Raw genomic sequence first — 25,537 nt, 5'->3', positions numbered from 1 at the left:
CTCTGTCAGATCCTTTTAGCTCATTTGCCTCCTGTGCTTTCTCATCTCCTTTTGTTCGGAGGCCTTGGCCCTCGTCTGGAGTGTTCCAAAACTGAACTGGAAATGGTGGTACTTGTTACGAAACCTTCTTTGGCATCGTGCTTACTGAAAACTTGACTTCCTTCTAAAAAGCTATTCAATGTATGTTTTGTATTTTAGAAGGTTATTCCACTAAAATATCACCTTTTTAGTTTTGGAAAGTACATTGAACAGTGGAAGAATGTAGATTTTTATGGAATCTAAGATCTATTCACACTGTATTGAGGGTATTAGCCAGGGGGAAAGGAGGTTTATTAAACCTAGGAAAAAAGAGCTGACCAGAACATTTTTCAAATGGTACTTCATCAGAATCAAATATACTACCTGGAGTTTAGTTTGTTTTTATAAACTTATTTAGATTATTTCCATTTGTGCTAAGCTCATAACAGGAGGATTAAATAGTTCACAAACATGACTATAAGCAATGGACAGCAGCAAATGATAACGTTCTGACAGGGATAGTCGGTCTCAGCCAATCTCAGAGGCTCGTAAACAGAAATGAAACAAAGTGGCACACGGGCAGTAAAATTAGACTGCATTAAAGACTTGGAATATTCTGCTTTTTTACAGTGTCCCTGCTGATCCAGGCTTGACAGTGTGAAGTGGGGAGGAGGAGTTCCTCCCTGAATAGTTGCATAACTGAGGCACAGAACAAGCATATGTTATATTCAGCTAACAGTGAGAACTTAGATGTGCTTTGCAAAATGTGTTAATGACAAAAACGTTGTAGCTTCCAAGACACCAGGCTGCTGGCATTGCTTAGTCCTTAATTGGAGGTTTATATGAAACCTCATTTTTTGAGTACTGAAACTTACAAATACAAAATAATGTGATTACCAAGACACACACAGTTGGTATTTAAGAGCACATGGAGTGACTAGTCTGACTTGTCGGTATCATGTATTGGTGTATGTTGTTGTATGGTTTTAGAATTACAACTTTCCGTTTTCTGTCTGGACTCTTGGTGTTTCTAGTTCGAGTTTGTACAGGTTAAATTTGTTCCCAAAGGTGATCTGGAAGGGATTTTTTCTTAACAAATCGTGGTTATATGTTTATAGAGCAGAAAAACAACTTGAAAAGGCTAAAAAGAAATTCTGTTTTCATTAACCTTCAAAATATCAAGACTGTCAGCCCAGGTCTTCTGCGATTATGCTGAAGGACTGAGATATATACTGTTAGCTCCTGAATCTTAAATGAAGCAGCATATGTGTTGAGTCTTTAATAAAGTCATCTTTTTTTCCAAAATGTTAGACACTAAAGTGAAGTGGGTGTTAGTAAAAACAAACAAAAGCGGAGTTTTGAGCTTCTGGCTGAAAATCCCTTACTCTCTGTTACTGCATCTCTTTCTCTCTGCTCCTGCAGCGTTACCTTCCCCAGTGTATAGCTGTAGCATATCCTGGTTCTCAGTTTGAGAACATGTGCAGGGTAAGGAGCTGCTGTCTAAGGGCAGCTGCTCCTCTCCTCGCCCTGCCATGCTTGGCATTGACTGCTATTTGCCTTGGGTGTGGAAAGTCTGTGGGATTTTCATGCTGTTCATAAGGAACTTGGTAGTGGTGAGGTGGACAGGTAAGTAGCTGGCATTGTCAGTTTGAGGACTCTTTTATCTATGGGAGGTGGTAAAGCTTCTCCTCCAAGGACAGAGCTTGTAACAAAACAATCCAGGAGGGTTGTTTTAGCATTTGGTTTTCTCCTTGTTGCAGTTTCAAACGATGACTAGTGTTGTGCCAACCATGAGGCCTTTTCCTGTCAAAGCAGTAGTGGTTAGGAACATTCTCAGCTGGTTTCAGAGGTCACTTATTCCCTCAATACAGACTGAATACAGTAGTTTGTGCAGAGGCTGGGTCTGGGATTTTTATCTTTGTGAAATCTGGAGGACATAAGCTCCATTTCCTCTGTGGTTTTTCTGATCTGCATACCAGCTTTGGAAATTTATAGTTACCTTCTGGTGTTTCTTCCCCAGTTGCTCTGGGGTTTTATATGTGCATTCATTTATTAATAATGACATGCATTTCACTAGCATGTGGCCTGATTGCAATAATGCTGTATCACTACAGTTTTTCTGGATCTTTGATAGTAATACAAGCTGCAAATGTTTGAATGTTCCTTCCTTTGCCTCTTACTGTGCACCTGAGATACAGACATTGTGATGGAAGGATGTGCTGGGGTTGCTATTACATGTGTTAGTGTCTTGAGATTTGCAGGAATGGGATACGTGTAAGCTGTTGTTCAACTGCTACATTAATAGGAAATTGTCTTTAATGGGAACTCTTGGTCACAAGAAATTAAAGTTCAGTGCAGAGTTCTGTCAGCATCTTGATCTTTTTCCTCAGTCCCTTTTCCTATGTCTCTCTCCACTGTTTCTGCTCTTCCTGCTTCTGGTTTCCTACCCTTTCTCCTGGTTGTCTCCCCTTTTCATTTCTTTGCCATGTCTTTACTTTTGTTTTCTTTGCCGGCTTGGTTGTGAGTTCCTCTTTTTCCTCTCCTTCCCCCCTGAAGTAACACTCACATGTCTGTCAAAGCTGGTATTCAGGCCTTTTTGTTGTGAAAAACAAGCCTGAGAGGATAGCCTTGTGGTGAGGGTCGTGCCAACACTGTTGGGTGGATCCTGGCAGGTTTCTGATGCATTTGGGTACATCTTCATCTTACCAGCACCCCAGCATTGTCACTCTTGCTGTGGGCCAGAGATGTGGCATTTGTCTTGTCTCAGGCTGTAAATTGCTGGTGCTCGACTCCATGGACTTCAGGTTTTTTCTGTTGTTAAATTCAGCAAACAAGAACTTCTGTACACAAGAGGGGAATAAACCTTTTATACTCCATGGTAACTGCATGTGTTCAGCATTATACCAGTGGTTCTTTCTAAATCAGCACCATAAAAATTGTCATTCAGTTTGTTCCACTTAGTCAGGGCTGCTTCCTTTAATGACCAAAGCAAACATACGTGTGTTACTTTTCTTTTTTTCCTCTCTAACTACTCTCATAGGAACCAGAAGGTAATGGCATACCTTTGAAACTCTACCAGCTATAAAAGTGCCACTTGAACCTGAGCAATGCCTGTGCCTGTGCAAAGTGCCACGTGTGTTTGTCAGAGCCTATCCAGGGACCTTGAAGTACTGATGTGTGTCTGAGGGACTGCGTTGCTTTGTAGACCTTTTGTTTCCAAAAAGAAAGGAGCAACCTGGTTGTAGCTCTGATGCATCTGTGTGCCTGGCTGGTAGCTAGAGATGGTGGCCAGGACAGAAAACTCTTGCTTGTTCTCTGTCTACATATGATGAATTTGTTTATTGTCTGCTGCACTTGATGCATCAACTCTCCTGTAAATGTAACTTTTCAAAGCATTTTTTACATGCTGTCTTCAGAAATGCTGGTTCTGAAGCATTTCTTGGAGTTGCAAGTTGTGTGCATGGTTCTGAAGTGCTTTGAGGGCTGTATGTACTGGTTCGTTGCCTCCATGGTACTGAGTATGACCTTGGGATGACAGCATAGGTATTGATAAGTAAAAATTTTAACATCTTACCAATTTGCTGTGCAGCTTTAGCATGAATTTGTTTTCACCTTCAATTTTAACATGGAAAGGTTCGCTTACTTGTGCAGAATTAACTCGTGGTTGTTTGCCTTAGTATGTTGTGAGAGCTCCAAAGCTTTTTACCAGTGTGTATATTTGCCTAACAAAGTACTCTTCACATTGTTTATATGGACACAGTTTTTCATGCTCTTGTTACTGAAGTGATGCTCTCACCACTGGGTTAACTTTGTTCCGGAAAGGGGGCAGAAATGGAAACGTGAAGTGACTTCTGCCACTTGATTTGCAGAGTCTAGCCTGTAGGAATCGAATACTGCTCTAAACTGGACTCTGGTTTCTGAGACATTTGAGTGTACTAGGAAATAACGGTGTTTAACTGCTCTTGCTAGGTTGATTGATAAGTATTTTATCTACTTGTGTTAATAAATGCATGATTGTCTGTCAATTCCAAGAGTTTATAATGATCTTAGTCTTCTGAATGTCTTATAAACAAACTGGACATGAGGAATAAGCCCCAACATAATGTTATATTCATAAAGAAAAATCCCTTACATTTTCAAGCTCACAATCTGTAAGGCATTGTAAATACATGAAAAGTATGCTTGTGGTTTGTTTTTTCTAAGCTTTCTTTTTCCATTCCTATTCTTCTCTGCCATTTGTGTTACATGCAGGCAACTGGAGTTATTTCGGATGGGGAGAGCAGCTGAGTACGTAACAGTTTGATTTCTTGCAAGCTTTCTGATCATATAATGATGCAGCATGCTCCAGTACAAGGAGAAGTGGAAATATTCATGCATATAGAAAATCTCTTCTGTTGTTTTTTCTTTTACTTTCACTTAGTCTTCGTATTTGTGTAGATGGATGGCTTTTAATTTTTTCACTTTTTAGCTTTGTTTTGGTCATGTTTTAAATGAGTTGCTTGTGTCTTCTACTGGAATTTGAGGACATGATGGCAGAATTGGACTATATTCTTTTCCTGTAAAGGTGGTTCTAGTTTTTTGCTTGTGTATGCCTTTTGTGTTGCTCTTCATACCTGTGCAAGCCCAAATCAATGTTTGCAGTAATGGAAAAACACAAGGAAATCTGTAGTCATTGTCTTACTAAGATACAAAGATATGGTGGAAATATATTCCAAATACTACAAATAGGAGTAAATCTGAAAGAAGAAATTACTGTTGCATGCCAGTGGGGTTGTAAGTGTTGTGTTATGTGCAACCTCAGTGAGACAGTATCATGGCAAAAGTGGCAGGGCTTTGCTTTCACTAGTGCTGACCAGCCTTGGACAGGTGAAATTCAGATACTGCACCTGTCTGTGATCAGTAGAGCTGATGCCACACCTGGAGACTGGTGTAACAACTCCTGGTTAGGCTGCAAAATTTCTGTTCTTTTTTCCAGAAAATGTGCATGAAACGTCTTCACTTTCTGAAAGTGCTGCAGGTGCCAACAGGCATGGCTTCTGCTCAAGATACAGTGTGTGGCTTCTACAGTCTATAGAACATACAACAGTTGATCCATTAGTCTTAAAGGTGTTCCCTGTGTAAAAGACAAGAACAAGAGTGTTGCTTAGGGAAGCATGCAGAGAGAGATCACTGTGACTGCATCCAGCAGGGAGGAGATTCTGCCTCGTGTTTTTCCATTTTTGACATAATGGAATTTGGAAAGGACGTTCTTACTGCTTCTGAGTCTAATGTCCAGCTAATGTTCCAGTGCATTTCCTATGTGGACCTGTTCTGCATTTTAGAAGTCTTCCACTAGTGACTTCCCATTTCTTCTCCCACAACATTTTTTGTCCTCCTTGTTCTCCTGTCTTTGATCAAACGTAAGTTCTTTATGCATCGGCAGTGTTGATCAACTTGCTTGTGCTGTCAGTGCTGGATGTCTCAATTGTTTATTCTTAGAGGTGTGGTAGGATAACGGAGAGGTAACTAATTAACTTTTTTACACTGCTAAAAGAAAGACTAGTGTCCTAAATAGCTTCATCTTCCAGGGAAATGGGGTGTTTAAGCTTTAGTTAGTGAGAGGTCTAGGAGAGCTGTGCACGTGTATTTTTCCTGTTTATCTGGAGAGTCAGTGTGTGGTGTTTTTGCTTTAGAAGGTACTTGTATTCATGAGGCTCCCTCCTTCTCCTTCATCCTTGCTGTGCTGTCCTCTTTGAAATCATTTTAGCATCCTTACAGTCAGGCTTGGGCCAGTGTCAATGGTGTTTCTAAGTGAACTCCATTAGCTTGACAATATAATGAAAAACACACTTCTAGTTGCAACTCTTAAACAGCAGCTGAGAAGGAAGCAGCAGAAACAGCATGTTGGTAGCTGGAAGACTTTTTCCTGGTGAGAGTTTCTTGCAAGAGGAGTGCTGTAGCCCAGACCCTTGTTAGCTAGGCAGAGAGCACTTGCACTTCAGGAAAGGGACATCTTGTACCGCTGACCTAGTTTCATTTTAGGGAAGGGAAAGGCTTGAAGAAGTAGGGTAGATGTTCAAAGTAGTCTTTGCACTTCAGCCTGTCAGTTCTGTTCTTGGCTGTCGAGTGTTTCAGCAGAAGAGTATTTTCAAGTGAGAAGAACGGGATTTTGAAAGCTCTTAAACTGAAGACTTAATATTGCAAACATGCTGTCTTAAAAATACGCTAATTTTTAATGTATTTTTAAGTGATGAGGGCAATACAATGAATTAATGACCTGCAAAGTTGCATTTAAGTAATTTCTCAAAACCTAGGTGGTTTTAGCGTAAAAAGATATGGAAGTGCCTCAAAAAACACCACTGTGCCCTTTGGAGATTTTTTTTCCTTCTTTCTTACTTCAGTGGTCCTCTTTAAGCTAGTATGCATTTTGATTGTAAGATTTTAAGAAGTCTATCTAATTGTTAGAAGTGAGCAGTGGTTCAGTAGATGATGGCGCAGTAGGGTCTGAGACTTAAGGAAAGAAGCTGTTGGCAGCTATGATGAAAAGAAGTTTAAATGGATGATGGGTGGGAAAGGTGAATTGCGCGGCCCTTGATGTGGAGCTGGCAGAGACCTTTGCTGACCTGGAAGTTATTCCTTCAGTTAGTACACTTGATTTTCTTCTACCATTATTAAAATAGACAAAAGCTGTGAAAAGTTCAGTGCTTGTTTGGGGAACTAATGAGGATTTTGCTTTTGTCCAAGATTTTTCTCAAGTTTGTAGAGGATAACTAAGCTTGGGGGACTGGACCTCAGCTCCCAGGGGCTGATGACACATTGTGCTAGAAAAGCAAGAGGCAATTTCAACTGAATACAGTGTTTTGAGAGGAGCTCCTGCTGTGCCTTGGCATCTTAAACAAGCAAAACGACTTCTTCAAGTGCAATCATCCAGCCACCTGAAATAATTTTGTTGCTAGCTTTCCTCCCTGTCCTGAAGTTTGATATAAAGAAAGCTGACAGAGGCTAAAGGGGGCTAGTTGGGCTGGCATAGCAGGACTGTCAAAGTGGTTTTGAGGTCAAGATACTAAAAACTATATGTGTTCTACCCTGCAGCAGTTGTGTTACAACTTCTGGGGCCAGGAGTTAGAGGGAGGAATAACAGAGAAGGTATCTCCTTCCTTGATTTTCCCCACTTTGTGAAATCCTACTGTGTGATGTGACTGCCCCTGTGGGTTTTCTTCTTATGCTGCCTATATGCATGAATATTCAATAATGAAACATGAACAGCATGCTTCTACCCTGCCCTTCAGTCTTACCCACAGCTCTCCACACAGTGGGTCCAGTGACAAAGAAACAGTTGATCCCATGAGATCTCTTTGGTATATGTGAAATTTCTCAAACTGGGGTGAAAAATTTCTGTTTTCTTATGTTTGTTGTTATGTGTCTTGTTATTGATTTAACTGGTCTTCAGAGACTGAGGCTAAGCTCCAACTTTGCTTATGGAAGACTTGTTGTATCACCTGTTTGAGGAAAACGGTACTTGAATTTATCACACCATGTGTGTTGAGAGGGATATTTTGCTGAAACACGGGCCGTAATGCCTCCATTTGAAGGGGCGCTGCATCTCCAAAGCCACTTCTGCACGTTCTTGTCAGTCTCTTAATTAAAATTTAGGCGTCAAGTATGTTAATGAATGGGATCATCACTATATGTTGGCATTTCACAAAATACTTTCTTGCAAAGGAAATGCGTGCTACATGCCACATGTGGGCCAGGTTTTGATGCTTTTGATCAGGCTGAGTAATGTCTTCATTTGAGAACACTTCTGTTAAATAAAGTGAGATTGCTCATAGGGTAGTTGCAGTTCAGCCTGAATAAGAGATTTTTGAGTTGGCTCTTACTTATGAGCCAGTTGAGGATTTCTGTCTGGTATTAATGTCTATGGATGCTGTTAGGTTTGTGGAGCATATGTCAGAGAAAAAACATGTTCCTGCCTCATGGAGCCTTGCATCCTTTAAACATGCCTTAGGGAGGCATTTTGTGTCGTGACCTCAAAGAAACTTCCTCATGCTAAAAACCAGTAAGAACTCTGAGAAGTTTTGGTGTCAGCTTTTATAAACATAGATGCTCTATATGTTTGATTGACATTTAAGCTAATCAGGTGTTTTTGGATGTTGCTTAGAGATGCTGTAGTTTTTGTGGGAAATCTTCTTTTGATGGTGCAGAGGTAAGACATGTCTGTTAGCAAATGTCTGGTTAGCAAATCCAGATAGTGCTTCTGCAGCAGTCTGGTTCATTTGGAATTCTCTGAGCCTGCAGGGTTGCTGACTCATAGAAGCAGTGTCCTGCTTCCTAATAACCACAACTGTGTAAGTATTTGCACTCCCAGTATTAGTGAGTCACTGGATTCCGTATTTTTCATCCAGGTAATTGTACTAGTGATTTATATTTTTTGTTACACGTTCAAAGTTAGCTAAATTGTTTATCCCTAAAGCTGTTGGTCCTGGTGACTTTTACCGGATCCCAAGGCTGTATCTCAATTAGGCTGCCTTCAGCCTCTGCAAGTGCTGTGATAATTATGCAGCCACAGCTGAAGAACTTTCCATCATACCAGAGCTACTTAGGCTTTACCTTAAATGACAGTTGCATCTGATGGGATGAAGAAATTAGTTGAGCAGCAAAGTGAGCAGTGCTCTTTGAAGCAGTGTGTTTTCTGACCCAATAGAAGTAATTACTGTTCATTAGATAGTAATGGCTCAAGTGTTGAGCCATCACAATGACATTGCTCAGCTGAGTAATAGCTTGTTATTCTTGTGAGGACAGTGTGAGCCTCGTGATTGACAAATACATCAGCCCTTGCTCTACAGGTTGGAAGTTTGGTGCTCCTCAGTAGGGTTTGGCACCTTGGCATATGAAATCATTTTTGTGCAGTAAATTTTGAATATTTCTCCCAAGCACTGAACTGTGATAAAATTGATGGACACTGTGCTTTTAATAAAGCTGAATACAGCAGCATATGATTACTATTCATTTCTGTTCAGTTGACTAGAGACTGACAAGAACCCTGCAGCATTTAAATTACTAAAAAGCAGGAGGCTTAACTCCATTTTCAGTGTGGACAATCAAAGTGAATTGGTTCCACTTAAGAGTGTAGAGCAGGGCTTTTTCAAGTGGCCTGTATTTTGCAGATGTTTTCTGCTGCTGTTCTTTTCTTCTCTGCCATCCACTTTTGAGCATTAATCTTACTATGTTGTGAAGGAACTGAAAAGATCACCAAGAACAAATTTTACCTCAGATTAAAAAAAAAGGAAATTGAATGAGAAGTATGAGAAGCACCCATGCAAGCAAAGGGGTTCCCTGATGCTGCATTCCATCTGCTTGGAATTTCAGCAGTTTAAATACAGGTTTAAGGATCTGGCCTGTAAAGAGCACTTTCACTTTATTTTTGAGCCTCATGATGAATGACTGTGTAGGACACACCCCACTGGATAACTTAGCAGAGAGGGCTTTAATTTGATTGTCCTTTTTAGATAGACTTGGTGGCAGAGAGAATGAATAATGGCTGATCCTTATTTTCTTTTGTTTCAAGCATGTTAATGGTGCACTCCACTGCCTTATGGTGTGTGTATTTCACTTTAAGCTTTCAAAGATAACCTTGCATCCTGCACAGCCATACACAGCCATATGTTTTTGATACCTTTCCTCACTATAACCTGGCATTCGCCTTTCCTGAAGAATTAACAAGCAGAAGTGTTTCTGCAGGGAGAGGGACTTAGTGGAAAGGAGCTTTTTCCTTTGTGAAGGTTATTATTAGTGTTAAGTACTATACTTAGGCTAATTTACCTGTATGTGTTAAAGGTAGCCATTTTCTCCTATAAGAAGTAGTGTAAATGTTCTTCTGATTTTTCTACTGAGTACCTTCCGTTGATTTCTCTTAACTTAAACGAATACCTTTACAAAAAATAATAGGAAAAAAAAACTGAATTAAAAAAAATATCCAGAACCCCATTAGTTAGGGTTAGGAATGCTGAGAAGAAAGGACAGCATTACAGCTTAAAGGTTGAAGAGTTTTCAGAAAGAGCTCCTTTCTGCAAAGAAGTGCTTTTGGGTTTGTGGTTTGTTTTTTTTTTTTTCTTTTCCAGTATCTAAAGGTTCATTTTGGGAGCAGCAAAGTACCTGAAATTTTGGGTGCTGGGCATTTTTGTGGTTGTTTTTTTTTTCCTTTTTTTTTTTGTGTGGGGTTTCTTTCTTTGTTTTAAATAAAGATGTCTTAATCTGCTTATTAGTAATGACTAAAGAGAAATAAACTCCTGTAATGGGGAGAGGGGAAAGGAGGGTGTGGATCCGATCACTGCAGTTCCTTGGTGCACACTTGAGAGAACTGGAGGTTATATCCGGCTCCCAGATGGAGATACAGCCACAGCAGAAATAGTGGCTTTTTTGTCATTCTTCCAAAACTAAACTGCTCCACTGTCCCAGCAAGGCAACTTGAGAGAGCTGTGCCCTTAAACTGCTTTTGTCTCTTAGCCTTTGAAGACGCTGACAGTGCCGTGGATGACCGGGACAGCGACTACCGCAGTGAGACGAGCAACAGCATCCCCCCTCCGTACCACACCACTGTGCAGCCCAACGCCTCCGTGCACCAGTTCACGGGCCCCGCTCGCCTGCAGAAGCAGGGGGTCTTGCGGGATTCCTGTGCTGACTCCCTCCAGAACTATGATCTGGATTATCGGGAGCCCGTGGCCATCAGGTGGGTGCTGCTTCATGGGTAGCTCTCCGTTCCCCATTGTTTTTCCACTGCAGACCATGAAGGTGCTGTGCTTGCAGGGGGGGGCAGACCAGGGACTCCGAAAGTCTTCTGATAGGAAGGTGTTACGTGTGTTGTTGACACTGGGATTCTGCCATGAACCAGGAAAAACACGTGAGGGTATGTGTTACAGATCTGGCGGTTTAGGGAGTTACCTCTAAAAGATATGCTCAACGTTGAGGTCATTTACTCTTGGTTGTACTTTCCCCTTACCTTCTGAAGGCCAGAGTAGTTGGTAGTTGCTCTTTCTGGTACCATGGCGTAGGTGTGCCTCCCAAGCCAGTGAAGCACCTTCTTACCAGAGTTATCCTATTGGGAGCTTCTTTCTTGGTGCAGATTTATTTTATCTTCTGGATTAGCTCCAGTTCTATTAGATCTGCCAAAACAATGTATTTGAGAAGAAAGTTTGTAACAGATTAGTTGTTGGTTTTTTGTCTTTTTTGTTCCTGTTATCATATAACAGTGTTGAATGGTGTGCTTTCTCTTTAGATTTACTTTCAGCTGTGTAAAAAGATAGTTGATTAGCTCTGAATTATTTTTTGACCATAAATCAGTAGTTTCACAAGTGTTTTTAACTTGTTTAAGTGTTGAGCATTGCAGCACTAACTTACTAGGATCAATGCAAGTGAATTAGAGCTGGTTGTGCAAGGTGAAAGTAGAAGATTTTGGACAGTGCTGGTCAGCTTGATTAGAGTGGTTGTGTAGAACAGGCTAAGCGGCTGCTTCTGCCTTTGGTGAGGAAGGAGGAGGAGGCAGCTACTTACGCACTATCACAGTTAGAGGTGCAGAGTTTTGTTTGTATTGTAACTGATTTGTTCTACCTTATCTCCCTTGGTGAGAATGTTCTTGTTTCCTGAAGCCTGAACCTGAATTCAGTTACTCTCATGGGTGACTTAGGCTAAGTTTTTCTCTGCTTGATGTATGATCATTAATGGTAAAGGGTGAAATTTCATGGTAACATCTAATGTTGTTACTGAGGTTTCAAGAATAGAAGCAAATGTGCCAACAAAATGCATTTACTGCAGTGTGATGTGTCATTCCTGGTACTCTATTCCTAGTTCATTAAATGTCTTATATAATCAAGTTATTCCCTTTCTCGTGTGAGTCTTTGCTGCTGGTTTGCCCTGGTAAAGTTGCTGAAGATCTAACTGAGAAGATGTGCTGAGGCTTTTTCTTTATGGAAGAGCCGAGCTGAACAGTGGTGTTGGACCCCCAGTCAGGGGAAACCAGTGGTGGCTGCATATTTTTGTAGTTGTGTGATTTCTTGGAGTGGTGTTGACAATACAGGTAGTTTGTCATGGCTCACTTTGCTTGTAGTTAGTGTGTATGTGCATTTCTATCTGTATCTAAAAGACAAATGTAAGACCTTCCAAAGAAGCACTGCTGATTTGAATTGTTAGAGAATACCAAGCTGGAATAGATTTCTTTTTTTTTTTCTCCTGATTTCCTGAAGGTATTGATGTAAAAGGATTTGAACTCATAAAATGTACTTAAAAACCATGAGCTTTGTAGTTTGCTATGGTCTAAAATTATATTCAGTCCAGAAACGCAAATCCTTGATGGTGATCTGAGCATTCCTGTTCCCATGTGCATTTTCCACATGCCCAACAAGATTTTTTGCTGCATATTTAGTCTTAAAACATAAAATATGCAAATAAGCTTTCCAAAGAAGCTATGTGGGATTCTCTTACTTACCGGAAAGGTGTTTCTAACAAACTGGCTGAAAAGAAGCACGTGGGTAGATCTTAAATATTTTCAAAACAAAGTTGTAATGAGTATTGCAGAAACAAATTGTATTTGACTTTTGTTCCTAGCAGCTCTCAGTGCTGTGGACGAGGCAGTCACCTGATGAAATCAGTGTTCCTGGCAGATTGCAGCTGATGGTCGCTGTGGAAATGAGGGCTTGTAGGAGGCTCTTCTGGGCACACCCAGAAGAACCAGACAATAACCTGCTAAAAACTGTCTTGAACTGGGCAAAAGGTTGTCAGTGCCAAAATGCCTCCGTTGAAACTGTCTAACACCTGTGTTTCTTTCTTCCAATATTTGAGTTTGGATTAAAAAGTTCTGCTTCTCTTTATTAGCTGTTACATGTTCCTTTGAGAGAAATAATTCCTAGTGATGACAAGCAATATTCTTACTTGTCCTTGGAGTGTGTTTTGCTGCCAACAGCCAGTTTGGCTTCAGAATAGCAGACATCTTCCCTTCAGTTTTGGTTGGTTTTTTGTTGTTTGTTTGTTTTTTGGGGGTTTTTTTTGTTGGTTTTTTTTGTTTTGGTTTTTTTGTTTAAGCACTAACTTTTCTTTTCAAAGCTCATTTTCTTTAACTGTTTGTCCTCCATGCCTCTCTAGTCTTGCTCTATTTACTTTCAAGGCGGTATGATAGCATAGATTCCACCGTGAGTGGCCACACTGACCTGGAGTCCAAATCTGAGTCTCTAGATCTGTCAGATCAGTGACTTACCCTCTGTGCACCTCTCTGCCTGTCTCCCCACTGTTGCTGCTATGCAGCGTTCCCGTGGTACATTTCAGCTGATATTTGCTGTTTGCCTCAGCTGTTTTTTAGGTCTGTAGTAGTTAAATGCTGGGCTGATGTCTTTTTCTCCTTTCATGTGTTGGTTTTCTCATTATTTCTAGTAAATGGGATGCTTTGTAAAAGAGCAGAGGAAACACAGGGAAAGAAGCTCAATTAGAAAGAAAAGTAATTTTCTTTATGTCTAAATTAGCCAATTTTTTTGGTTCAGCATTTGCAGATAATGGCCCTTCAGACATTCATGTAGCTCCCATTGCCTTTAGCTGAGTTTTGGAAGGGCTTGATGCAGTAACTACGGTGGCCCTGGGAATCTTTTAAATATTGTTAGCTTTTAAAAGAAAATTATTTCAATTACTGGCTTAAAATTGTAAGCAAGAAGTGTCGTGTTTTAAACTGTGTATAACAGGACTCATTTAAAGTAATGAGCATCTTTCCAATTAGTGTAAGTTAGCTAGTACTGTTGGAAATGCAGCACTAAAGCAGCAGTGGAAAGTGCAATGACCCATCTCTCTTTCAGGGCTATCCCGTCTGTATCCTATGTTGGCATGCTCCATGCAGCTCTCATGGTGAAGACTTGATTAGCAGTATCCATAAAAATGCCTTTGTGCCCTCTGTGCTTTCCCTTCTCTGGCACTCCTCTTACAGGGTCAGGGACAGACATGCCCTCATGCTCCTTAGTTCTCAGCAATTGGTGATGTGAAGCAAAGCTGCGGTGCATCTTTCAGATGATCATTTTGATGTTTTTACATCCACTTTCTACCTGTTTGTTTGTATGTAGACTGTAGTCAGAAGCTGTCCTTGTGAGATTTAGATCAAGAGGAAGTTTCCTTGCTACTGCTCTTGGGGCTGTTGAACGATCAAGATAATACTACTGACCAAGGGATAGCAATTAAATCCAAAATCCCAAGGGTCATTTACTTGGGTTTGTAGGAAGCGTCAAATTGTTTCACAGCTTAATCCATTCTCCCACAATGGACAAGTATGAACTGTTGGATCTGTGCAGATCATTATAAATTAGAAGTACAGATCCTGAAAAGCATCTGAGGCTTATGATGGGCTAATATCCAGTGCCAGTGTTTTGTTTTGCCTTCTGGTCCAGTAACAGCTCTGAGAATCTTAATTTTGTGTTGGTAGGGGCACCTCGAGGCCATTAGCTACAGCAAGAGCTCTCCCAGCAAAGAGGAATGGTGAAATAGCTGAAACTCCTCTTGTTGCTGACGCCCACCGTTTGCATTTTGTCCCCTGTTCTCACTTGCCTGGAGTCCAGTGACTCCTAAGCCTCCAGTTGAAATCTCTGCTCTCTTGCCACCCCTGGGAGACACAGGGTCCCTGTGTTCTTTATGAATACTGCTAGAACAAAGTCTATAGCCCAGAGTGACCGAAATGCAGGAACAGGGTAGTGGAACGGTGCGCGTGGGCACTGTATCTCAAAGTAGTCATGTTTCTGCAATAAGTGGCTTCTTTTCAGCATGCCTAAAAAAGCAGCAGCAGAGTACTGGTACAGCCAAGGCTGTGTGCCCTCACTTGACCACAAAAAGCTGTTCTCCCTCAAAAAGGCATTTCTAAATTTTGTGCAGACATAACCGATGGAATCTTATAACCCAAGCTGCTTTTTTTGACTATTTGATTGAAATGTAATGGTGTTAGATTGGCAGGTTTTCAATTTTGTTATTTCTGAATGTCTCTGATTTTAATTTTCATTTATTTAATGCATATTTTTCCATTACTATTTTTTCTGTCCTTTCTATAGCTTTTTAAAAAATTGTTATTTTCCCTTCCTATTTTTTTTTTGCTGCCTCTCTTCCTTTCCCTCCCACTCCCTTTATTTCTCATCTTAGACAAGGATCTCTAACTAGAAATGAAAGAGTCAGGATCATTCCATTTGACACTGAAGATGGAGAAGAAGAACAGGATAGTAACTATGAAGAGCTAGGAAAACTGTTAATAGAGGAGTTCTTAGAAAAAACTCATAAAACTAGAAATTGGCATGAGAAAAACATGAAAAAGATGCAAACTCTCTCAAAAAGAGAAAATTTCAATCACTGTGAGAGATCAAGGTGCTGTCAAGATGTGTATCTGGGGTCAAGGTCTGTAGATGTCCCTAGATATCCTCAGGAATATGATACAATTGACAGAAGAAGGAAAAAGAAGCTGCGATACAATTTTGAAGAGAGAGAACGAATAAGCCTACAAAGTAATGGAGGTCTGCAGTTTCCTGGGGAGAAAACAGTTTATTTCAATGGTGTGGCAGCTGGTTCTGAACCCACTGATGATTTCCCAGTATATGATAGAATTGGAAAATATATCAGTAACTCTGAAAGTAAGGAACGGTTGCCTGCTTATCCAGACCCAGTCCTGCGTCCATACAAAAATGGGTTAATGGTTAAAAGTGGCAAGTTGCCCAACAAGCAGGGGATGAACCATGAGGACTCACTTCACCTAAGTAACACTGAGGACATGAAACACATGGGGATGGTAGAGAACACTTTTGTGCCTGTCGACGTCCTTGAGGAATTTGACAGCAGTGCTTCTGATGAGTTCCAGTACTCTCCTGTTTCAGATGATGAAATGGAGGAACTGGATACACTTTCAAAAAGATGGTGTGATTCTGACATCAGCCATTTGAGAAACATAACTGCTAATTTCCCTGCAAATGCAGGTTCCCAGTTAAAGGCTAGCTCTGATAAAAACCATAAAACTAAAGAGAGCAAGCGTGGTCATTCCGTGCAAGACTTAACACTGTCTCCTGTTGAAGAACCCAATGAGGAGTACGTAGACACGATGGATGAACTTCAGTGTCTGGTAGAATCAGTCTCTGAATACTTGGCTGAAAAGGAGGAAGAAATCAGCAAATTTGGTACATTGCCAGAAACAAAAAAAAATGTTGAGAGTGTGCCACTGAAGCAGGATAATGCTGATAATTCATCAGAAGCTAAAAAGTCTGAGCAGACCAAACATCCTGCTGCAGAGGAGAGTACCAAAGGCAAATCTGAATCTCTTCCAGACTTGTCAGGTGTGAAAAATACAGTGAATTCCCTGTTCAGCTCTTTCACAGAGAAGGTGGGGTCGAGCAGAAAGCAGCTCACAGCCTCTGTTGAAAAACTTGTTTCTTCCACTCCAGAAAATACAGAAAACAAAAACTCATCAGAAGGTGGAATCTTGAATGTATTTACTAGTAAGTCTAAAACTGAGAGTTCTTCTTCTGGAGGGGCAGCAGATAATAAATCTGATGCCAAGTTCTCCATTCAGTCTTTGCTACTATCCCAGGTGAGCAGTGATAAAAGAGCCCAGAACACAAACTCCAACAAGCCAGAAGCCACTGAGACAGACAGTAAGGCTTCTGCACCACATCCTCCCCAGCAAATGCAAGGAAATTCTGCCGACAGCCAGCAGAACCAGCATTCAGTTGTGAATTCAGTTCTAGGCATGTTTAATCCTTTAAAGATCTTCTCTGAGAAGGAGGTGCCAAAACAAGAAGTCTCAAAAGAGGAGCGCACCAAGGACAGCCATGCTGTCAAAGTTGAGGAGGCAAAAAGGAGCGAAACACCATCTGGACAGATGTCAGCCAGGACCAGCAGCACTGTTCCAGAGGCACAGAAAAGTGAGACTAGAAGTGAGGCAGAGGTAAATGCAAGTAGCAGTTCTGTGTCTTCGATCTTTGGCAGGCTGACAAACTCAGTCAGTTCCTTCAGTCTGAAAGCCAATCTTGACGGTCTCTTGGCTCCCAAGCAGCAGGATGTGCCACAGAAGCAGACAGATTCGCATCCTATTACAAGTCAGCCAGGTGCCACTTTGGTAGAGGGTGCGCCCACTGCCAGGGAGCAGTCTCCTGCAAATCGCTCAGAGGATCAGCATCCTTCAGGCCATGGACTGGCAAACAAGCAAAACAGAGGTAATGTGGAACCTAAGGTACAGCCTCAAGATCAGGGTACAGCATCTGAAAGCTTTTTCAACCCACTCAAAAAGTCTTTCAGTCAATTGTTGCTTCCTTCTGCTGAACAAGGGCAGAAAGAAAGTACCTCTGAACATTTTAAAGGCCATAAGTCTGTGGAGGATGTAAGACAAAATAGTTCATCAAAGGAAGACCACACATTTCCTTTCACTGGAAAACTTCCTTTTATCAGTGGGCTGGGTTCTTCAGCAAAGCAGGAACAGAGGAATGAGAAGGGAGGCTTTATTTCATCGTTATTTAAATTTTCTTCTGCAGAAAATCTAGCACCTACACAGGACCAAAAAAGTCGTCAGGGTTCTAGTGGCAGTTCTTTGCATGAAGGCAGAAACAGTAATTCAGGAAGTGCTGTTTCACTAAAATCGAGCTCAGTTCCAAGTTTATCAGACAATAAGGAGGAACTTTTACGAAGGAGAAACATGAATAAAGAAGACCTACCTACTGTCCAGGTAAACAGAGAAGAACACCAGGAGAGTGCCTCTGTTACCCTTAAGGCCAAAGAAGAGCAGCAGAAAGCTAAGAGTACTCAAGAAGAGCCTAGAAATGTAAAAGGAGGACTGATGAAAGAAGGAGTAAATGCAGCAGACTTAAGCAAAGGCTCAGTTGAATCCACCTCTTCAGCCAAAGGACCAGAAGTTCCAAGTGGAGATGATACTCAGAAGAAGCACACACCAGGTTTTCTTTCTGGGTTTCTTCACATTTCTTCCAATGAAAACACAGCCAATAATCAAGACTTGACTGCTAAAAGCGAGGGTGATAGCCAGAAAAGCACTTCTCCTGGATTATTTTCTGGCTTATTTCGGTTTGCCTCAAGTGAAAACTTGTCTGAGTGTAAGCAAGAGAAGGCAAAACCAAATTCTCTGGGCTTCATGAAGCTTTTTGATAGAGGTGAGGATTCTAGCTCGGAGACAAAACCCAGTAATTCTGGAATGGCTTCTGACAGTCAAAGCAGCACTGGAGAAAAGCAGGAATCTTCCAGCTTCTTAAAAAATCTGCTGCCCAAACCAAAGGAGAAGCAGGATAATGTGAAAACAGGGGAATCTTCCACTACCAACCACTCATCCAGTGCAAGAGTAAATGAAACAACTGAGCCCCATGTTCCCCGTGGTGGGCATCCTGTGCTCCCTGAGGCCCTAAATCTGCAAGCCAAGGTACAGGACTTATCTGGAAAGCCTGTAAATAGTAGGCATATTCCTCAACAGGATACAGAATCTAGAGTTCTTCCTACTACTTTAAACAAAGGATCAAATGAATCTCTCAATTTGACTAATAAAAGCTATAACCCTATGGAGCAGTACTCAGCTTATCAGGAAACAAGGAGCCATTCTAGCTTTGAATGGGAATATGAAGTGGGGGGACTGGCTGACATTCATGGAATAGCAGTACCAGTTTACTACGTGTTAAACCAGAACTCTGTTCTGCCCCCTCAGTTCTTGGACTGGCCTGAAAATGATGTGGTAGTGAATCTCTGTAAAAAGGATGGGAATGCGAATGTGATGGATTGGAAGACTAATGCCAATTTTGATGGACAGAGTTTAGATTTAAGTGCGGTATCATATGAGTCATTTGACCAGTTAATGTTTCAAGACATTTATTTGGAAGAAAACGATGCATGGACTGCTGATTCTCTCAATGAAAGTTACAGTAACTTTCCACCCTTTGAAAGAGACAGCAGTTACTCATTCGAAGAGTTGCCCATGGATTTGAGCTACTCCTCTGGCTGTGATGGAACGATGTGGACTCTAATTGACCAAGAGACTTTAAGTATGGATGAAGGGTTAATGTACTCATCCTATAGCCGGGAGTATCAGGAGTGGATAATGATGCTTGAGCAGGGTGTGTGGTGGCCATCAGAAGATGGTGATTGTGGATACTACATGTACAGTGACAGCCAGTATGTGTATTCCCTGCTCACTGATCCCACTGGACAGTATGTCTATGTGTGTGCTCCTGAAACTGACTCCTACCTGAACTGCTGGGATTATAATTTCCAGATGGATTCCATTTCAAGAGCTGTACTAGAAGACAACACAATTGCCGTTTGTGGTTTCAAAGTCCCTCTTGGCAGTGAAGATGAGCTATTTTGGTTTGCTGAAGAAGAGTGTCTAGATGATTATACAACAAATAAACCCTTGGATTTGTCAGTAGCTTTGCAGAGGAGCGACCAGCTAATGAACATGAATTTGGAAACTTTTTCACAAATGTTTGAGGAGTCTATTTATTATCAGAGAGAGCAGCCATTAGACTTCTCAGGTTATAAACTTCAAAAACTCAAAGTAGATTTCAGACCTGAGAAGGAAACCCGGAATCATTTAGAGGAGCCTCCGTTAACCCTTGATCTCAGAACACATTCCAGAGTGGCTGTCAGTAAATCGCTGAGTAAGGAAGTCCACACCAAGGAAGTTGATAAGGCTGTCCCTGTGACGACTTCCGGGAGCGGGTCATCAGGATTCTTTGGATTCCAGCTGTTCCAGTCTACTACTAAAGCTGAAGAAACTTCAGCATCGACTGAAAGAGTAACAGAAGCAAAAAAGACTGAGGAAGATAAGAAAACACCAGTGAATAAAGTTAGCTCCTTATTTTCTGCTTTGGGTGGACTAATTGGAAAGTCTACAAGCCCTGGCTCTGAGACATCTGAAGATTCTACCTTGAAGAGAACAGACACGCAGTCGATATCATCTGAAAGTAAGATTGGTGTTTTATCACTTACACCAAATAAAAAATTAGATGAAGAACAAGTAGGGCAGAAGTTTCCTGTTACATCAGAATCGAGTAGAAATACTGCGTCAGAACTTAATTTGGAGGCTGCTAGAAATGAAAAGCCAGAATTACACCAGACTGAAACCATCCGTGTTAAAAAGCCAGGATTAACAAGATCTCCTTCTACACTGAGCCAAACTGCTGCGGATGGCAGGCCCATACGAGAAGAGAGACCTGTTAAAGCAGCACCAGCTTCCAGGCGTCTTGAAAGGCATGCAACCATTAATGAACCAAGTCAGCCACACCCAAATCAGAGCCAACCAGCCACTGAGCCTGAGGAGACATTATTTAAAAGTGCTCTGAAATTGTTCAGTCTTGGAGAAGATTCTCCTGCAAGCTCAACTTCCAGCAAACCCCAATCTTCTGGATTTTTTGATTTCTTTAAAACACAAATAAGCAAAGAACCGCAACCATCAGCAGAACTGGAGAAAAGGCAAAGTAATAAACCAGAAGAGGTGAAACAGCCAGAACAGAAGGAAACCTCTGGCATCTCATCTTTATTTGGATCCCTCGGAGATATCTTCAAAGTGGAGCCTGTGTCTTCTCAACCACCCTCAAGTACTACGACTCTGCCAAAACCCAGTAGCAGAACTGTGGCTGAGCCAAGACAGAAACCTGAGAAGTCTGGGGGTCTTCAGAGTGCCAGTATGCCATGTCTGTCCTCCACCCCTAAGGAAGGGGTGAGAACTGAAGGCATGGACAAGCATGTCTCTCCTAGCCCCAGGATGCAAGTGGAACAACAAAGCAAAAAAGCTGTGGAGGAGTCTCCTGAGAATAAAAAAGTGCCTCCTGGAAACGTTTCACAGAAGCCAGTGGGTGCAGGTCCCAGAGTAAGCCGGCTGGGCCAGCCAGCTGGGCAGCAAAGCAGCACACCCACGGTTACACCAAAGCCACAAGGAGGTCGTGTAGGAGACACAGCTAATCAGGCAAAACCAAAGCCAGACCAGGCACCCAAAGAGTCGGGTTTCAGTTTGCCATTCAGCTTCTCTGATATCACTGCTCCGAAATCCCAGCCAGCCAGTAAGAGCATATTCTCCTTCTTCACTGGATCAGATGAACCAAAGCCTTCACCACCTGCTGCTCCTCCTGCTAGTGGGAAACAACAGGAAACAGAGGGGCTGTTTCATCTGCCCTCCTTCTTCTCCAGTGGTCCAGCTCCTGACAAGAGTGTACCTCAAAGAAGTACTAGTTTTAGCTTCTTCAGTTTGTCATCATTTTTGGATGAAAAGCCACAAACTGCTCCAGGACAGGAAAAAACAGCTAAACCAGTGAATGCTAAGCCACATATGAAGCAAAGTGTTTCCACCAACTCTGGTGTCAAAACCAGCAGTTCTACCAGGCAACAAGATGTAGACAATAGAAAAGAAGTTGATGGCATTATTGCAGCAGTGACTGGCAAACAAACATCTAATGACCTCGTGATCCCAGAAAATAAATCAGAAAAGCTGGCAGTGGAAAATGCAGAAAGTATTGCTGCAGTAGCTGAAGAGAGTGGTTTAGAAAAGCTTCCACAGACCGCTGGAGAGAGTGGCTTAGGAGAGCTTCCACAGGCCAGTGAACAGAGTGACTTAGGAAAGCTTCCACAGACCGAGGACAATGCAGTAACCAGTTTGTCTGCTCCTGGTCCTTGCCTTCAGACTTCCACTGTGCAGGAGGGTTCTCAGGATGAGCAGAGTATTTCCCTAGGGGTAGAAGATGCTTTGGGTAACACAGAGAAAATGGACAGTGTTGCATTTCCTACTGATGAAGAGCTTTATTCTTCCAAAGAGCAAACTTCTGAAAAGGTTGATCATAGTGTGGCCTCAGGTGATAAGATGGATTCCCAGGGTCTATGTGACTTAAATAGTATGAGTGACATGAAAAATGAAGTGGTCTCTGAAGAAGTACGTGTATGGAATGAGCTGCCAGAACAAAAAGTACCTGTACAAACGGACAGATTACAAGGGACGCAACAGCCACATGTTCCTCCTAAAATGCCAGAGGCACCTAATTTGCAAAGCCAACCAAAGGAACCTGAGAGTGATAAATCGGTTCTGGATTCTTCAGTTGAAATGTTTTCAAGTTTCATGACAAAAATGAAACCACCTAAAACATTTTCTGGTTTCTTTTCTCAACCTCAAGCTGCTGCACCTCCTTCTGCGCAGAAGAGGAGCTCCTCTTTCTTTGGTTTCTCATCCCTCCCAAGTGGCCCAGCACCATCTTTCACAAATGATATATTTGGCATCTTCAAAGGTCCAAAAGAATCTCCAAAAGAGATGCCTCCAAAATTCACCCCTAAACCTCAAAGCACTAGTGTGAAGGATGTCACTGGGTCTGTTCCAGCAAAAGACTCTAGGGAGAGTGAAAATACAACTGCAGCCAGAGAGTCTAAAAGAGATGTCTCTAGCTCTGTGAAGAAGGATGTAGTACCTGTTTCAACAGAAGAGAACTCCACAAAAGAGTCTTCTATGAAAACAGAAACTGAGGAGAAGAAGAGCTTGGAAACCTCTAAAGAGGAACCTTTGAGGGCTGCTCCAGAAATGGGAATGTCTAGTGGGAATGCAGCCCTCGAGGTTCTGCAGCAGGATAGTGAAGCACAGTCCTCTGAGGTGGTAGATACTCAGCCATGCCAGTCTGATCTCAGTGGTGCAATTGATGCAGAGCAGGCTGAGGCCACTGACCAGGCTGATGTAGGTACTTACCAACTAGATGTGGGGTCTTCAGGTGTAGCAGAGGAAGAAGCTGCTCCTGCAGACAAGGAAGCCACTGACATCCTTCACACTGGCTCTACTGATGAGCTTGTGCTGGAAGCGGAAGTCCAAACTAACAAGGCAGACACAAGCCTTTTGCAGTTAGATGAGAGTGCTACATTTGAGTCAGAGCCTGCTGTTACAGGGGATCAGGCCGATGTTGGTATTGATCAGCAGGACTTGATCAGTAGTAATAACAAAGAACTCACAGCTCTAGCTGATGAGCCCAGTGTTCATCTGCCTCAGCTGAATGAAGAGAAGACAAGTGAGGTAAAACAGCAAACTGCTGAACAGGAGAAACATTTAACAATTGATGAGGTGCCTGCAGAAGGGATAGCTTCCAAATCTGACTTGGAGAAACATTTAACAGTTGTTGAGCTGCCTGCAGAAGGGATTGCTTCCAAATCTGACTTGAAGAAACAGGGTAAAACTAATAATGTTGCTCCAGATACAAGCAGTAGTAAACCTGTCTTTGAAATACCGAACATACCCAGTTTGCCAAAATTTGGCTTTATGTCATCTGATAGTGGAAAACCTTTTGGGTCATTCTTCTCTCAGCAGCCACCTTCTGCTAATAAAGCAGGAACAGATGAGGGCCTTGTGTCCAGTTTTAAGAAACTCTCTATGTCTCTCTTTGAAGGAGGTGGTGAAGAAAAGGTGAATAAGCCAGAGAGTGCCCAAGGAGCAGTATTTGGGAAAAAGCTAGATTTCTCCTTTCCCTGGCAAAAAGACATCAAGGAGACCTCTGCCAAAAAGGAACCACATGTACTACCACAGGCTTTGTCAAAACCAGATGACAAGGTGTTAGGAACAGTCAGTTCAGAAGAAAGCTCAAAATCTGCAGTCTCGGATCAAGTGACTGATGCAAATGTAGAAGTAAAGTTGTCTTCAAAGCAGGCTGACGCTGTAGACAATGAATGTTCTGAAGAGCCATCTGGTGCAAGCACTGTTGATGATACACCCAACAAAGAACTGGGAGAAAACCTTGACAAAGAGTCAGAAGATCGGCAGAACGTGATTTCAGGTGAACTGCAGAAAGAGGATCAGGCAGAGGAGCATGTGCTGGACAAGCCTGAAGAGAAAGAAACCGGGCTTGATTCTGCTTCTGATGGAGCAGTACTGCATCCTGACACACTGGCTCCAGATCTGCATAGTGTGGAACAACTGAATGAGAAAAGGCTAGTTACAAATGAGGCATAATAAATGGGATTTGACCATTTATAATGCAATGCTGCAGCAGTAGACAGTGGCCTTGGTGTCTGATGTTTGTAGCTCAGTCCCAGTCCCTACCTGTTGTCAGTGTTTGTGATATCACTGGTGGCTGTCACAGACAGTATGGCAAACTGCAGTCACTAGTTATGTGCAAGCCTTTAGACTGTTTTCTCACCTTTTCCCACTCCTTTTCTGTAAGTGTAATTGAATTTCCCATGTTGTTGTAATGTGTCCCACTGAATGAGATGCTTTTAGTGCTAACTTCATTAGCCTTTCAGAAGTTGTAGTCTTTGTGTGTTAATTCTGCTGCATACAATTCACTTTGCTTTCTTGTTTAGTGATAATAATACCACATTTGCTAAGAAAAAAGTAACAGGTAGAATGTATTGGTAGGAAGGAATGTTTTGTTTTCAAAATGCAAGGTCAAGGCTTTTGATTTTAGAGAGAAATTTAACTTACTGATGACGCATTATACAACTACTTAGGTTGATTTCACATTACTGGAGATACTAAAACACTTCCAGAAATATCAGTGAAGGTATTCTAATGCTTGGTCTTCCTAAAATTGGTGCAAAATTTGTTTCATGCAGTTATGAAAACTACTAGGGGAAAGTATCAGTATTTCATGAGTCTGTATTCAGTCCTGTGCATGTGCTAAGTTACAATTGCCCTTAAAAATCAAACCAGAGACTTGCTAAACTTACACATTTGTGTGTAACATAAGTGAAATTGTTCCCCTGATCATACAGTTGCAACTCTGCACTCACAGAACTTCCTGACTCCAAATGCTCCTAAGACTGCAAGAGAAAAATATGAGTTTTGCTTAATTCTTGGCCACAGTTTTCCTGACTGCATGAGAAATTTCCATCTGCTGTATTTTGTTTGAGGATTCTAAGAATTCAGTCCTTAAAGGGGTGTCTTGAATCACAGCAGTCATACCCCTGTGATGCTGGGGGATTATATATAAAATAAATTATTGAGAGAGCTGTACTGGAATGAGACATGTGGCTTTCATTTGAAAAATTGCTCCGCTTTTGTAAAAGGTTGTAAATTGAAGGTCTTGACAGTCTTAATCTTGACTGCAACATATTTTATCAGAGACTTTTAATATATAAAAATAAACTTCAACCATATTTTTTAGTAATAGTAATCGTAAATGGTTGTGATAAAGACCCCAGCTGCAGCAAAACTGCAGAAGACAGAAACACTTTCACTTTGAATTGCTGTGTTTCCATTTTTATTCCTGTCTGGTTATTAGAATGTCTTCACTGCAGCTTCTAGCTGATGTAAGTAGTTGCAAGAAAGGCTGATGTATAGAGCATATATTAGTGTATATATATATATATTTATATACACAAAAAAATGTATATATGGTCTATATACTGGTAGACTGTGTATGAAGTATTTCTACTGCCTACCAAACTTTTGAGGTTCACAAGTCTATGTTTAGGTAATAATCATAAGAATATAATAGTTAAGTATGTCTTCATAACATGCCTTTTCAGTAATATTTAGCATCCTGCTCAGCTTTTTAGATGTGCAGGTTGTTTTGTGTTTTTCCAAGCCACTGTTTTT

The 25,537-nt window shown here is 41.6% G+C and overlaps 1 protein-coding gene across 5 annotated transcripts in view; it reads left to right on the top strand.

Annotated features, from left to right (window-relative positions):
• Window positions 1-25,537, top strand: part of UNC13B (unc-13 homolog B) — a 208,246-nt gene that overhangs the window by 51,593 nt on the left and 131,116 nt on the right. For 3 of the 5 annotated variants that reach the window (XM_039566769.1, XM_039566768.1, XM_039566767.1), the window contains exon 1: window positions 15,160-23,928. In XM_039566769.1, coding sequence (XP_039422703.1) covers window positions 15,311-23,928 — 8,618 coding nt within the window. In that variant the 5' untranslated portion in view covers window positions 15,160-15,310. Of the gene's footprint in view, window positions 1-10,503; window positions 10,727-15,159; window positions 23,929-25,537 lie in introns of those variants that run through there. The other 2 variants (XM_039566772.1, XM_039566771.1) reach the window with 1 other exon arrangement.

The sequence above is a fragment of the Corvus cornix genome, chromosome Z (genome assembly GCF_000738735.6).
Source record: "Corvus cornix cornix isolate S_Up_H32 chromosome Z, ASM73873v5, whole genome shotgun sequence".
NCBI classification, from domain to species: Eukaryota; Metazoa; Chordata; class Aves; order Passeriformes; family Corvidae; genus Corvus; species Corvus cornix.
This window is presented reverse-complemented; position numbering and strand designations above follow the sequence as displayed.